The sequence below is a fragment of the Chironomus tepperi genome, unplaced genomic scaffold (assembly GCF_022539635.2).
Source record: "Chironomus tepperi strain 1889 unplaced genomic scaffold, CSIRO-AGI_Ctep_v1 contig_479, whole genome shotgun sequence".
In the NCBI taxonomy this organism is placed as follows: Eukaryota; Metazoa; Arthropoda; class Insecta; order Diptera; family Chironomidae; genus Chironomus; species Chironomus tepperi.
Window position 1 is genome coordinate 377214 of NW_027226601.1, and position 15645 is coordinate 392858.

Genomic DNA, 15645 nt, shown 5'->3' on the forward strand with positions numbered 1-15645 from the left:
GATTTATTATTTTTGCATCATCATCTTCCTCAACTCATTGAATATTGTAAACTATTGATTTGAATTTTTTTTTTATTCGATACTGTTTACAATTTCAGTCTTGGTAGGGTAAACATATGAATTTTCTTTATATTCATGATATTTGAGCTTGTCTACAAAGTATTTGTGGTTGATGGAAGTAAAATTAAACAAAAATTTTTTAGAGGTTAGAAATATCGGATTTTGATAACCCTGTGGCGATTTTAAAATCTACGAGTAAAATTTCTGGTTTTCAAATTCATTAGATTTCATATAAAATTGATGTTATTCCATTTAACGATCTAGGAAACATATCACGTATATTTCATGAATTTTTAAATGATTCATTTTGTTTTGTTTTGACAACGCGAATATAAAATATTAAAAATGCGGAATTTATATGCATGAAATAATATTTTTTCATTCTTTTGTCACATATGAAGGCATAAATTTATTCTATTTTCAAATGAAAACAAAAACGTAAAATTAATCTCGTTGATTATTTTTCCATCATCACTGATTGAAGTCTGAAAGTAAACGTGCTGTGAAATAAAAATATAATTTCTTTGAACTTTTTGTTAAAGTAAATTACTCATCCCTTGAAATGAGATAAAATAGAAAAAAACTTTTGAATACATAAAAAAATGGAAATGAAGGGTTTGGGAAGTATTTCGTTCTCTCTTCTAGTCTAGCATTTAAGATGAAAGCTAATTTCTTTTTCATTTGTTATTCGTTTCGTCTTGCTTTGAGTTTACTTTTTTTTGGCTCCTATTTTTCTTTTTTTTTCTAGAGAAAAACGTTTGTTATTATTCTTAACTGCTGACTTTGATGAAGTTGACTTTAAGCTTTGTTGATGTGTCTTTTGTTTACTTACTTCTTGTTAGCTTTTCCTGTGTAGAATTTTAATTTTTAATTTTTAATTTTAATTTTTTTTAAAACTTTTTTTAATTAGAAAATTTGAATCGTTCAGGAATTACTTCTATCGATAGATTTAGCTACCAAAAAACCGAAAATGAGGAAATCCTCTTAAGGGAAACAGACCGATTGATTTTCATACTTTCTACACTAGTTTTAATTGAAGAGAGTTCGCTTTGGAACCACGTTCCTATGTGGATTCTAGGTTAATACAAATGGTTTTCCATCTGACTCTGTTATTTGCTCTTCCTTGCTCTTTCATCTAGATTGTACAAATTATCTGTTCTTATGTTTATCTGACATTCTATTACAATTATGCTGAGTCTAGTAGTTTTTTGGAGCTCATGGTTATTTCTAGGTCACCGTTTTCCTTGTGGATTGCAAGCAAGGGTGAACACAGTTAGTGTTTTGGTCCTAGCAATGACATTTTTGGGTTGCATTTCTCACTTCGCACATCAATAAAAAGTATTTTTCAATTTACTGGATGATTTAGAAAAGTTTTGTATTTAAATGGCAAAGAAAATGAAAAGATCCAAAATAAACATCGAATGTTTTTGAATATATACCTTTATGATGCGCCTCTAGCAATTCTCACGTCTTTATAATGCAAATAAAGAAATTTCTCTCAAGGTATCAAAACGATTTTCCATTTAAATTTATTTCTTAAAATCAAAAGGAATTTCTTTATATTCTGTTGCAAAAGAATTTCGCTCATGTAATCATTCACGACCCTCTGAGATTTATTCGAGTGAATTTTCTCACGTCTATTAAAGAACGAACGAACACACAAGTTCTTTATAGCTATTATTCATTTCAAATCATATTTTTTTATGTTATACTGCTGAAAAAGTGGGTGAGGAGTGCTCTAGATACTTGAAAAAAAAAAAAATTATGATAATTTTCATACCACTCCTTTCACTTCATCTTTTGGTAAGAAGTCTGTTGTTATTATGACTGCTGAAGTATCGAAAAAAAAGTAAGTGGAAAATGTTGAATGGAATTTTCAATTATCTTTTTTTTTTCTCCTTCTTTCATCGTAGTCTACATAAAATAAGTCAATGAATAGAAAATGTCGACGACGATAGAAAAAAAAAATGCTGAAATTATGTGATGATATCATTTCGTTAAGCTTGAGTTCTTTTTATTCTGTCGTTCGTGGATTTTCTTCTATCAAGTGAAGATAGTGGAGATGATGTAGAATGAAATTGTAATTGACTGATTAGAGAAATATCAGGAATTAAGGATAGGGACTCAAAAATAATTACCACTCATGCATTTTGCTTTAACATACGAGCATATAGTCACTGAGTCTATTACAGTACTAATTGGTATGCTCCCTAGGTACCGTAAAAGGCTCATTGAGCACAGCTCGAATCCCATCCATGCAGCATTGACAAAATTAACTAGAAACCACGTCATTCCTTTCTTTTAATTTATATCCAAAGTGGAAAGTCAAATAAAACTTTTTTTTATTGCTTCTTAGAAATGTCGCAAATGGCGCTTTTCCAGCACCACTAACAAGATTTTGGTTTGTGTAAAGAGCTTTTTTCAAAATTTATGATTCAAACAGGATAATTCTTATGTCAGTATGAGCACACAAATGATAAACTGAGTAAACATAAATATTGTAGGCAAACTTGCTATGCCGATGAAATCAATTCTTTAATTTCCTGAATGCTTTTTATTTATTAAACTAATAAATAATGTGAATATGGGAAGTGCACTTTGGGTGGATTGAGTGGATTTAAATATTTTAGATAATTTGTTCCTTAAGCTTCTCATGAATTGCTTATCTAATTAAAAAGTTATCTGAAGATTATGCCTTGAATAAATAAACATTGATCATTAAACATTACAGTAACTTGAAAATTTAATAATTCTTACAACATAGTTGTATTTGCGATAAATCCTTCGTAGTCAAAAGGGAAATACATAAATATTAAATGAAGTTTGTAAATTCGCTATTCGATAGTCGAAGATATATACATTAACGGTCTATCGTAAAGTTTTATATTTATTCAATTTTATTTGCCTCTTGATATTAAATGTAAAAAAAAGAATATTTTTACTTCGTTTTCCAATCGTGACTTCGATTTATGATTTATATATCCATGCATAGATCGAATTTTGTTCTTTGAGAATTACAAGTAGATTTTTTCATTTTATATATTTCCTTAACAGACACACTACATAGACATAAATGAAATAGAGTATCGATGAACGATGTAGTATTGATCAATAATCTATTAAAACGGGTCGATATCAGGAATGAAAATATAAAAAAAGAATTTTTTAAGTTTCATTCATTGAAATTTTCTTTTCGTCATAGAACTTAAGAAGTTAGTACTGTAAAGAAACGTGAATGTCGTGACATTTATTCACCATTAGTTCTTCTTTTATGATGAAATTTTTCATTACCATTTCCTTTCATCGTTTTAAATGGTTAAAAAAAGATGAATATTGAAAGAGAAGTAAAAGAAAATTACTTCCATCTACTTCAATGGCAGTATCATCACATTATGCATTGAAATACTCTCTCATCAATATTATTATTATTATTCCTTTCATCAACAAGCACTTTTTTCTTTCTTTCTCGTGCTTTGTTTATTTATTTATTTCTACTCAACATTATTAATAGAATCTATATATTATTCTAGCTCTCTCATCTATCACACTATCATTTATTATGGATATATAGCATACGCTTACACATACAAATTTCTCACTTCAATAATTAGATGAGAATGAAGCAGAAAATTAGTTTTATTGGCATGACTATAAAGCAGCGCACTTTTCTCTTGAGCAAAATTCAATTTGCTTTACAAAATGCTTGTAAGGGGTCATATATAGGCAGCAAGCTTGTTATTACTTCTCTTACCTGTCATTAAATGACGACTAAATACTAAAATAACCGAAAATTTCCATAAAAATTAGACAAACAGTCAAATTACAATCATAAAGGCTTCATAACACAAGGAACTGCTATAAAAGAAATTTATTCATATTTTATGTTCCAAAATTGGCATTCACACTTTCTCATTAATTACAGTGTCGGTATTAAATACGAGTAAAAAGTTTTTATGGTGGGATCACATTTGAGGAAAGGTAACAAAATGAACTTTTACTTACCATAGTTCTTCCGCATGTACTTACAAAACCAAGGGAGTTTAATCACCGAATCATTTATTTTTTGCTTGTAAAAGTTTTCGTCTTCGATTAGTAAATCAAACAATAATTATAACTGTATAGGTATTACAATTGTTGGTAACTTTAGCAATAACCTTGATGCCACATTAAAATTCTGTGCGATAACTGTAATTTCATTCTACGTGACTAATTTACTGAATAAACAAACTACTCTTAGTACCGTCAATAAAAGTCCCCAAATATTTTGTGTAAGCAATGCCAGAAAAAAATTTCAACATCAAAATCTATTGCCAGTTTTTGAACAGCAAAATAATTTTCATTTTGAAGGTCATAGTTGTGGTTGTACCCAAAAAGAACTTATTTATCACAATTCTACGTTCACAGCATGGAAAACAAGAAATTAGAAGGGATTAGTGGATTGTAAGTAAGTTGACATTTATTACATGCTGTTAGATATCGCATGAGTGCGACCATAGAAAGCAATAACAACACTGTCGAGGTAAAAATATCTCGTTAACATTTGAATCTAATGAAATATGGATAAGTCTTGTGTTCCTTTATCGTCAAAGTATATCATTTTTTATGGATATATTTTTTGTTTTGTTTTGTTTGCATTAAAATGAAATTTCTATTGTTTACGTTCTAATATTTTACGCCTGTCTCATCCATTCCTTTCTCATTTGGTGTGTAAATATAACTTTATCATCACTTTTTTGAAGGAAAAAGGCATTATTTATGAGAATTTTCCTTCCTTTTCCTTTTGACAATGTTTCATGCTCTTGTGAAGCAATAAGCATACGAGTTTCTACACCACATCTGTATATGCAAAGATTTTAAATAGAAATACTCTTGATCATCAAAGTTAGTAAGCGTGAATTGCTCTAAATTGTGAAAACTTCTGGAAGATCTAAAGGAAGTCTGGAAACCTCAGGTTCTTAATCAAAATCCGACATTATTAAAAACCTCTTCATTTGCTTGACAAACTCTGTTTGATGACGATGATTATGCCGTGAGAACTGCAGACAAGCTGCCTTTGCTTTCGTGTGTCTCTGTTTGATGTCAAAATTTAGATCAATTTTCATAATTTTGCTCTCAAGTGGAATTCTTATTCCTCATAATTCTCTTATTGCTGTTGATATGCGATGAATATATGAGACTCGCATCTTTGTGGAATGCTAATAAATATTTATCAATATGAGATATGCCTTCATGCGTATGTTTTTCATTAAAGGCATACTTTTTTTTGCTTGAGGTGGGTACATCTCCTTTAAAGAATTTTACATGCTTTTGAGAGTAAAAGTATTTCCTTTAAAATTCATATATTTACTCTTTTTTTACGCATATACACATTGAAAATGATGAAAAGCTGGTAAAAAAAATTTGTTTTAGACTTTATTAGAATTTTTAACATTCTAAAGCAGTGTTACGCTATCTTTTTTGAGTTTTGGTACATTTTGGTTGTACCAATCAACTAATATGCTCAAAATGTTGTATAATTATAATGAAATGTTGATAAAATCCAAGCTTTAGTCCAAAATAAAGCTTGAGATTTTACGCTTTTGATCGAAGTGTCTCATGGACCCTAGTCTTGATTCTATCTCAGTTTTTGATGCTTTAATTGAGCTTTTCTAGTAAAAATTCAAAGTTTTCTAAAAAGCAACTTATTTATAATTTTTCTGCGGCACATCTAAACTTGTTCTTCAGCAGACTAATGTGTTATAAAAGCCTGTTATAAAGCACCCCAATATGTCGCAGCATACAGTCTTGACAACACTGTTATAACGTATATCCTGAACTTTTTTTGGGGCAAGAAAGGAATTTTTTTAAAAAGGAAATTTACTCATATATTTTACGTTTACTAAGGATGTCTGTAATGTAAAAAATAGTTTACAATTTGTGTAAAAAATGTCTGAAAATTCCTGAAACGAAATACATTTTCCGGTTTTTTTAGAAATACTGACTGGAAGAAAACGAAGTTGTAGAATTTTTTTATGGTTTCTATCGACATTGAAATTTTTATTCTTCATTTCTCATTGAATTTATTTTTTTTTTCTTTAAATAACAGTGAAAAGACAAATAAAATTATATATAAAATATTTTAAGAGATTCACTCAAGTCGTAATTTTTTTTTTCTTCAATTTATCTTAAATTATTTATATATTTTTCTTGGTTATGTCACCATCTTCCTTCCTTAATAGAAATGAATATTATTTCGTCATGTTTGGAAATGTCGTGATTTTATTATGAAATAATTAATCATTCCTTTATTTTCGGTTCTAATCTCTTTTTACGTCATTCATTCGCATTCATTCTTCGGAAAGTTGATTTAACACTTTTCATTATCACAGTCCCTCGTTTGCGACATAATAAAATTTTATTTCCGTAATTTCAGAATGAAAATGGTCTTTTTTCTTATTATATTATTACTTCTTTTTTACAAAACGAAATAAAAATAAAAAGTGTGAAGCAATTTTGATGAGAAAAAAAATAAATCAAAATAAATAAATTTTTTTTAACTTTTTCGAGGGTTTTGATTTCTAAACTTTTTGGTTCTCATTCATTATTAAATCAATTCGCCATAGCCCCTAACAAATATAATTATTTTTTTTTCTTCTTTAAATTTATATATTGTTTTGAAATACATACACATAATTTTTTCATTTCTTTTTTATTTTTTTTTTTGTTTAATATTATAAATAAATTTTTTTTAATCATTTTTCTTAATCATTGCAATTTTTTATATTATTAACTAAGGGGGATAGATTGATTTGATTTTTCTCATAAAATATTTAATAAGTTATAGATTTTTTGATTTTAAAGCAAAATTTTGCAAAATTGAAGACTTTCTCATACACAAATTCTAGAAAAAGTAGAGAAGTTGGGCTCATGATATATTAATCATGGTAAAAATTGGTTCTTTTTGAATATTTTTTTTTTACCTAATGATCCAAATTAGATGATTTACCATTTTTATTAGAACTCTCCTAAACCTTCACATTATCTGCTCTACTTGAATCTTATTCACTTAAGAAGCTTTCTAAAAATCTCTTAAAAATTTATTAAGCTTCTGAAAATTTCCCAAAAAAAAGTACCTTGAAATTTCCAGAATTTCTCGAAACTATAAGAAAGTTTCTAATAGTGTTGATTCCACAAATTTTATAATTTTTCATTAACTTCAACATGTTCAGTTTTGATTTCAAATCACTCAATTAACTTTATTAAATGTCTTAGAGAAAATTTATTCTTTGGATTCATTCCCCTTGGATTATTAAATACTTTTTTTTAACTCGTATGTTTCCACGTTCACATCACTTTTCTGATTTATTTAATGTATATCCACTATTGTACAACTACTGAGATTTTTTTTTTATTATTTTTCTTTGCTGTATTCTGATATTAAGAAGATGGTTGATTTTCATTGAATTGTGTGCTTGCTGAATGATCAAATGATGATGTAGAAATTTCTTGTCTACTTCCTTTGATGATGATGATTAAAAATAAAAATGATACAAGAAGATGTTTGGAATTGAAAGAAAAAGATTTGTTTTTTTGCCTTCTTTCCATGCTATTCTTCATTCTTCTTCATTGTATGCTTTTTTTCTCTCCTCTTCCTCGTTTTTTTTTTGTGCTTCCTTTTCATACACATTGTTTGAAAACTGTTGCTTTCTTGCCTTTTATATTTTTTTTTTCTTATTGAATCTCTGTGAATGGTCTCTCGACGAATCGAAATGATAATGACAATGGTTGAATGAAAAAAAAAGACGAAACATTTCATTCTTTTTACATGGTGTGAGACATGCCACCCTCTCAATTGGGATGATTCTTTTCTTGGTTCAAAGAAGGGTGAACATCAATAATAATAACGTAATGGCATGTAAGAAAAAAAAAGTATTTTTTATGATTCTTTTTTCCTTTCCTGTCTTTCTTCTTAATGAAAGTGTCACTGTGTAAGTAAAGTAAGTGTGCTGAATGACTTTGATGACTATGATGAAGCATAAAATTAGCTGCTGGAGAACTTTTTTTTTGTCCGATTAACTCACAAAAAGGAAAAACAAGAAGTGATGAAAGATAATTTTTCAAATTTAATCGCGGATGAATACAAATTCATTGTAGTGATTCCATCGATTTTCTTCAGAATCAACACCTGGTTTGAGATCTGTTGATGAACCAGATGTTCCAGAGCCACAACTTCCAGCTAATCGAAAACCGCTCTTTTGAAGATCATCGAATGCTTGTTCAATGAACGTATGCTTTAAAAAGAATCGTGACGTATAGCGATCTGGACCGCCATGATCTGGATCACGTGACTCATTTAATGTGTCACCAAATACTTCACGACATAGAGCAACACGTCCACAGATAAGCAAACGAGATAATTTTCTGAATTTAACATCTGCTAAGCCATCCTTGCCAAATTGGAAACTGCCACGATAACCGACAGTTATGCAGCCAGGTGGTCGATTTTCAGTCAATTGATTTAGCGTTTTTGTCAAGCCAGCTAATCGAAAATGTTCTGCCTCTTGCTTCAAGCGCTCTTTTTCACGAAATCCTTCCGGTAATGATATGGCAGAGTCTCTTAAATAATCCAATATGTAACGAAATAAAACACCATCACGATCGATAAAATAACGTCCTTTGGCATCTTTAATTATATCGCTTGGTTTTCCTGTAAACATCTCATAAATGAGTGTATTTGGCTCACTTAGTAATGTCTTTAATTTTGTTGTATAGTGAACACCACCAACATTTAACTCGAGCATTGCTGGAAAGTCACCCATGTTGATACTCTATTATATGTAAAATATATTACCGCACAATCAGTTTTAATTTCTTCTAAATAGAAAAGTTTTATTGGTGCTTGAAAAGGGTATGTCTATGTATGTCGACTGTATCCACAATTTCCTTCTAAATTTCTTCTTCTTTTATTTTTGTGTGTTCCTCTCAGATTTGCATAGCAAGTAATACGTTTTTCTTTTCACATTGACTTTGCTTCCTCAGTCAGTTTGTGTATCGTATATTAGATTGTATATAATCACGCACACACTATAAAAATTCTTGTATACATACAATGTGCCTATTTCTTATGGTTTTTTTTTCTCCTTTTACTTTATGTATACATATGCCGATGAGAAAATTCTCTTTTTTTTCTTTCCTCGTACTTTAAGTGATGGAATATCAATCTTGAATTATTATTTGTATAATAGCGCTTTTTCTCAATGAAATATCTTTACTTTCTTATCCACCATGCAACCATTCACTTTAACTTTTTTTCTCTCTTTTTCTTCTCAATGCGTGAGAAAATTCATTTAAAAAATTTTCATTTATTTTTTCTCTTTTGCCAAAAAAAAAAATGTTTTTCCTTTCAATTCCACTCTAATAAACCGCTTTTACTGTTCACATTGAATGAAATCAGTTAATGTTGAAGTAACTTAACAGAATGATTCAGCTAATGAAATGAAATGAATAATTTTTAAGTCGTTTTTTAACTATTTTTTTTATTATTTATTTTATATAAATTTGTATTTTTTGTGCTCAACGGAAGGGAGCTTTTCCCAAAATTAAACTGGAAGCAAACGCGTCTTAATCGCAACTGATTTTGATGGAAAGAAAAAAATTTTTTTTCACAAAAGCTTTTTACATCTGATGAGTAAATTGTGCGCATGTGAGAGCCGAATTGTGTTTTGAAAATTGAGAAGCTCTCTCTCTTTTTTAATACTTTTTCTTTTTAGTTCCTGCTCTTCCTCAAATTACTTTTTTTTCACTTTTTTTCCCTTTTTGCACTCACTTTACGAAGTTGAAAGCTACAATGAGATGATGATTTTCGGTTCCTCGGTACTTAATTTTTTTTTTCTCTTCCTTACGAATGGGGTACTCTGGCGTTATCAGAGTCCAAACATGTATATATTGTATATATTGGGAAATCGCTCTATCTATAATGAAATTTACAGAAAAAAAGGAAAATAAGAAAAAGAAGACGTTGAGTAAGAGATTCAGTGATAAAAATATGAAAAGTAAAGATGATGGGGTAGAGAGGAGATGGAGGGAAAATGGGATATCATTTAGAGAGTATTTTTTTTTCGAATATAGAAAATTCGAAATTATCATTTTTTCTCGTCATTCCATATGTGCAGCTTCATCCATGCTCCTTTTTTCCTCAATTCCACCTATTACTTGTTTGCTTTCTGACTGCTGCTGGCACTCACTTCGTAAGTAGCGAAAACATACATTTATTTTCTTTCACACATAACACATATTTTGTGTTCATTTTCCTCAGTGCTAAAAATTATTTTTTTTTTACTTGCTTTGCTTTTTTTTTCTCTTCGCTTTTTTTGCTGCCTATCATGCGCGCAGCATCCCAATTCGATCAATAATTTGTCGTAGGCCTCATACATTTTATTCATGAAAAAATATACATATATTTCAAACTATTTTTTCTTCCTCTTCTCACTTGTCGTTGTTGCTTTTTTTTTTTTTGTTCGAAATACTTAACATGTTGGCAGAGGTTTTTTGCTTCTCTCTCACATTTATAGACCATACTGATGTGTACGTAGTTGTTGAATATTACGCTTACGTATACGACATATGGTACGTTATGATTTCTTTTTTTACAATACATAAGATGAATAATGTGGATTTGAAGTTTTTTGGAAACTTTTAAATTTGGGGATAGCAAAAAAGTTTTGTGTGATATAAAAAGCTTTTTCAATAGAAAATTGAATTAAGAATAGAAAACACGTGCAAAAAGTTGATTTTATACAGAAATAAAAAAACTACACAAAAAGTCGTTAAACTATAACAATGAAAGTTATAATGAAGATGAAATAAGTAATGGCGGTTATGCTTAAAACAAATTAATATAATTAAATAAGTTCATGCCAAGAATATTAGTATTATGGCTTGTATAACGAGTGTAATTATAATTAAACAGTATGACTTACAAGAAATTAACTTTTAATGAGAAAATTGCTATTTTTGATGTCGCTAATCATTTAGAAATTGCTGAGAAGTGTCATTGGACACCACAAACCATTAATCTACCTGTTTGAGTTGAACGTCCAAAAAAATATGATTTCTGCTTTTTTTTAATTTCCGAGACTGTCCTTTCATCAACAGTTTTAATGTGCTAGTTATGATAATATCCAAAAATATCTGATGGTAAAAAAGGAAAGCAGAAAAAGCTTACATATGAGGTGCGGAAAGCACATTTGTAAAATTGTATGAAAAGTTAAGAATAAAAGCAACATATGTGATGTGCGTGTATTTGAATTTTTTTGCCATGCTTTCTTCCTTTCTAATGTCAATGGCACATAATTCAGTGCGTATATATGAAAGAATGACAAAGTTTTCATTCGACTCTTTATCCTTACATACATATGTGAAAATGAAAGGCACATATAGTGAATAAATAAAGTAAATTTTATATTTATCAAATACGAATATATAGTGAAGGAAGAAAGACCTTCCTTTTGTTATGTGTTACTTCTTTACTTGCAATAAAAAGGAAATAAATATGTGAAATATGCTATCCATATTGATTGTCACTACATTCTTCCTTTTTCTATATATTTATTGATTGTAAAGCCAGAACGGTAGGAGAGAAAAATTCGATAGATGAACAATTGAGGAAGAAGAAAAAATAAATGAGCAGATAACAGCTACTTTGACATGAGAAACGTTAGCAGCAACAGAATTGATTAAAGTATAGAGAAAATGTATATAAAATTTGTACAAGAAACACGAAATAGAGGATTTGAGGACATTTCAAATGTCTCAGAGCAAATGAAATGAAATAAAAATTATGTCCTCATTCCCCTTAGCACATGTTCACTTTTTTCTCGTCGCAATCAATTGATTTGATTCTATTTCGGTATTAAAGAAAAGAGGATTGTATAGAATTGATCATCAGATAACAGTGTTTTGCGACCTTTTCGATCAAATTTGTTGAGGGTTTTGTAAAGTATTTATATAAACGTTGAGTAGACATATATTTTTAAATAACCGTTAAGTGCTGAATAAGTCACTTGCTTCTTGGTGTATAAACATTGAAATTTCTTCCTTTTTTGAAAACGTTTCCATTTGAAATCACATTGAATTGAGTTTCCGGACATAAGTGAATTTGGTGACGGTGAATCTTTAATGAATGCCTAAATATTTAGTTTGTTAAAGCGCTTTAGATCTTCCAACTTATTTTTAGCAACAATCTCAAAAAATATCAATTTATATTGAAATAAGTTACCGCTTGTGTCTGAAATTATCCAGTCTTTATTATTTTCCACTCAACATAATGTTCAAGAAGACACATTTCAAATCTGCTATCGTCTGTAATGTGAAAATTATGACATAAAATGATATACTAAGCATAAAGACAGAAATTGAAAATACACAAAAATAAACAGAAAAAAACATACTGTAGTATCACGTTTATTGAATCGTGACATTGGAACCAAAAGTGTATATTATAAATACAGTGTATCAGGGGCGTATCCAGGAAAATATTAGAGGGTGGACTCGATCGATCTTGATTGTTCTGTACAAACGATTTTCCAATTCTCGGAAGGTTGACCTATCACATTTAGCTCCCACCCCCTCCCCCTTGGTTACACTCCTGCAGTGTATCCTTACAATCTTGAAAAATATTGCTTCGATACGTTTTATGATGTTTATGCATCGGGCATATGTTATGGTGTAACACATAAAGTTATGTTATTGAATTTCTTTGTTTCTGCTTCTCATAATGCCTTTACTTCAACTCCAAGTAAATTGATGAAACCAGCACTTTATTGCCTGTCAAAACTTTTTAAATTATTTTTTATCCCTCATCAAGTCAAATTTGACATCCTAAACTTAATCTCTCATTCAAAAGTACTTACCTAATTGTACATAATTAAGAATTGATTTAGATTTGTAATTTATTTCATTCGCTCTCTGTCAGGTATAATAAATTAATGTCAACTTTCATAAATTTTAGATTTTATTACCTTTGCGATGACTTTTTTCATTGCTACCTTTTGCCAATTCACACTTCATATAACCATGATGCTGCTATTAAGTTAAGTCAATGTTGTGCTTTCTTCTACTATTCTGCATAATTGAACGAAATGGAATATTACGCTAAATTGTTGTTGCCACTTTTTTTTTTCTTCTGTGTGAAGCTTAATGGCTTTTCTTCTTCTTCGTCTATCTAATCCATAAAGCCCATATTTGCGATACATGAGAATAAAATATAAATAAAATGTAGTTGTATGGGTTCTATTACACAGTATATGTTGATGCTTTAAGGCTAAAGCTGAAAAGAATTTTTCCATATACTATATTGATGATGACTTGAGAAACTTAATTATGCAAAAGGATGGAAGGATCTTTGATAAGGTGACATAAAATCATGGGAGAATATAAGAAAATAAAACTATAAAAAATTAAATTGCTTTTTATGTGTGTGAAAAATGGAACAGATTAGATTATTTTATATACATCATCTGAATATCCATGGTGTGTGCTGTTGTTTATGTCTTGAAAGTTTTATTTCATCGTTTTAGACGTTTACATCACATGGACTTTACATACATTTTCTTTTATGTTGGATCTTAAGCTATTCTGAAAATATCTGAACAGACAAAAGTGTTTATATTCCATCAGTGAACTTATCAGGTTGCGCGGGCTTTATTCCTTGCAAGTCTTGATCATCGTTTATGCATGCCAGTTGTCATATCTGTAAATATAATCTTCTATTTCTTATTTTAATTAAGATAATTTTTTACTGCAACGAAGAAATTAGCATAGCTCTTTTGTAGAACCAAATGATGATTTCAATACCTACTTCGAATCCCACATACAGTTTATATTTAAATTCTGTTGTATTTCACTGCAAAGGTTGAAGCCGAACTGTGTGATGTAAATTAGGTTGATTATTTTGCTTCTATACTCATTCTACATTTATAAGATAATAAGGTCCAACATTCAAATTATGTTAATGTTCTCCGAAAAAACCTTCCTTTCATCGCATTCATTCTTACTTACATGTTCGTATTTACTGTATGTACTGCCATCATCATGAAATTGTACAGAAATGCTAATGATACTGCAGCAGTTCTAGACATAAATGACATGCCGCTCTGCGTTTAACATCATTTTAGTTGCTTATACATAAAAAAGTAGCATATAAAATGCAGATGATAGCAACTCATTACGCCTTCACATTTACAATTCTTCAGAAAAAGTTGAAAAAAAAGGCATTAAACTAAAATGAAATGCTTCCTTTCTTTTCTGACTAGCTGAGATAAATATAATAAAGAAAGAAATAGGAAGTTGATAGTGGATAATATGCATGTCGTCTACATGAATTTTTATGTACATTACCTTCTTTATCCATTTTCCTTTTAACATTAAAGTTATTAAGACTCATATCCGTTTTGAAGATGATTGCCATTTTTAGCTGGTGCTGTTTCAATTTACTATTATACTCGTACGATAAAAAAAGGAAAAATGTCTAATTTCTAATGGATGAACTCAATTTATATTAAAAGCTAACATTCATTAGAACATGGATATTTTGTTGGGATCTAATGATTTCCGAAAAAGTCATTATATTTCATCACATTATTTCCCCTCAAACCATTTACATTTGAATTTTTTTGTTTCCTTTTACAAATGCAAGATACAAACGCAAAATGTATGCTTGAAGGTCATTACCATTTTTTTTTGTGAACAAGTTCTGCCTGTATTCTGAATTTAGAGTAAAAATGTTTCAAATGAAAAATTTGCAAATTGGTCCATATTTTGGCATAACATCAATAGCTAATTATGTGAGATATATTTAGCTCTTCTGTTGATTTGTAATTTGAGTCGGTAAACTGTTATTTACTTTAAAATCTCTTGTGATTTTCTTGGCCAGACTATGTAAGCATGTAACTCAATTAAACCTTAAATTAAGCAAATAGAACCTTTTACAGAAGTTTACAAAAGTTCAAAGAACTCAAAAAAAGTCAAAAGTTCTTGAAATCAAAAGGAACAAAAAATCTAACATGAAAGGATTTATGCAGTGATACAAGCATGAACATTTGCATAAAAGCACAAAAATGGACTCTTTTTCCCCAACTCCTTCACATACAAATCGATTTGCTTTTAACATTACTTGACTTCAATAAATTTCTTCTTATTATTTCGCTTCTATATGCTTTTCAACTGTTTGTTGATGCCTCTTACTGTCGATGCCCAATGACATGAAGAAAGTTTTTCTTTTCCCTCTTTCTTTTTACATTTTTTATTCATGATGAATATATTTTTTTCCCATCGTATTCTTTTGAGACACATTTTGTCTCGGAGTCTCGACGATTCAAGAAGGCAAAACAAAAGAAGAATGAAAAGATCGAAGGAATAAGAAAAAAAAAAGTTTTCCATCATATTTTCTTCGGCAATCATGTTCTTGTCACAGAGAGATAAAGAACACAGAATAAATAAAAGGGGAATTGATTTAAATTTTTAGCGATCTAATCTCAATGATGCGTCCATGAAAAATGATGATGGGTAAACTTTCTTGTCACATAAGTGTAATAAAAAAAGGCCCAT

General features: G+C 29.4%; 2 protein-coding genes across 4 annotated transcripts in view; one reads left to right on the plus strand and one right to left on the minus strand.

The window, feature by feature from the left end:
• LOC139099693 (uncharacterized) overlaps nucleotides 1–15645 on the plus strand; it is a 62870-nt gene that overhangs the window by 19698 nt on the left and 27527 nt on the right. The gene's annotated exons all lie outside the window — the stretch shown is intronic.
• Nucleotides 6815–9690, minus strand: Ktl (BTB/POZ domain-containing protein Ktl). The gene has a single exon (XM_070652170.1). It carries the CDS (start codon nucleotides 8856–8858, stop codon nucleotides 8163–8165), a length of 696 nt encoding a protein of 231 aa, XP_070508271.1. The 5' UTR covers nucleotides 8859–9690; the 3' UTR covers nucleotides 6815–8162.

Excerpts from the sequence above, each read along its gene's own strand:
- Ktl (XM_070652170.1), bottom strand. The coding sequence starts at position 8,858 with ATGGGTGACTTTCCAGCAATGCTCGAGTTAAATGTTGGTGGTGTTCAC.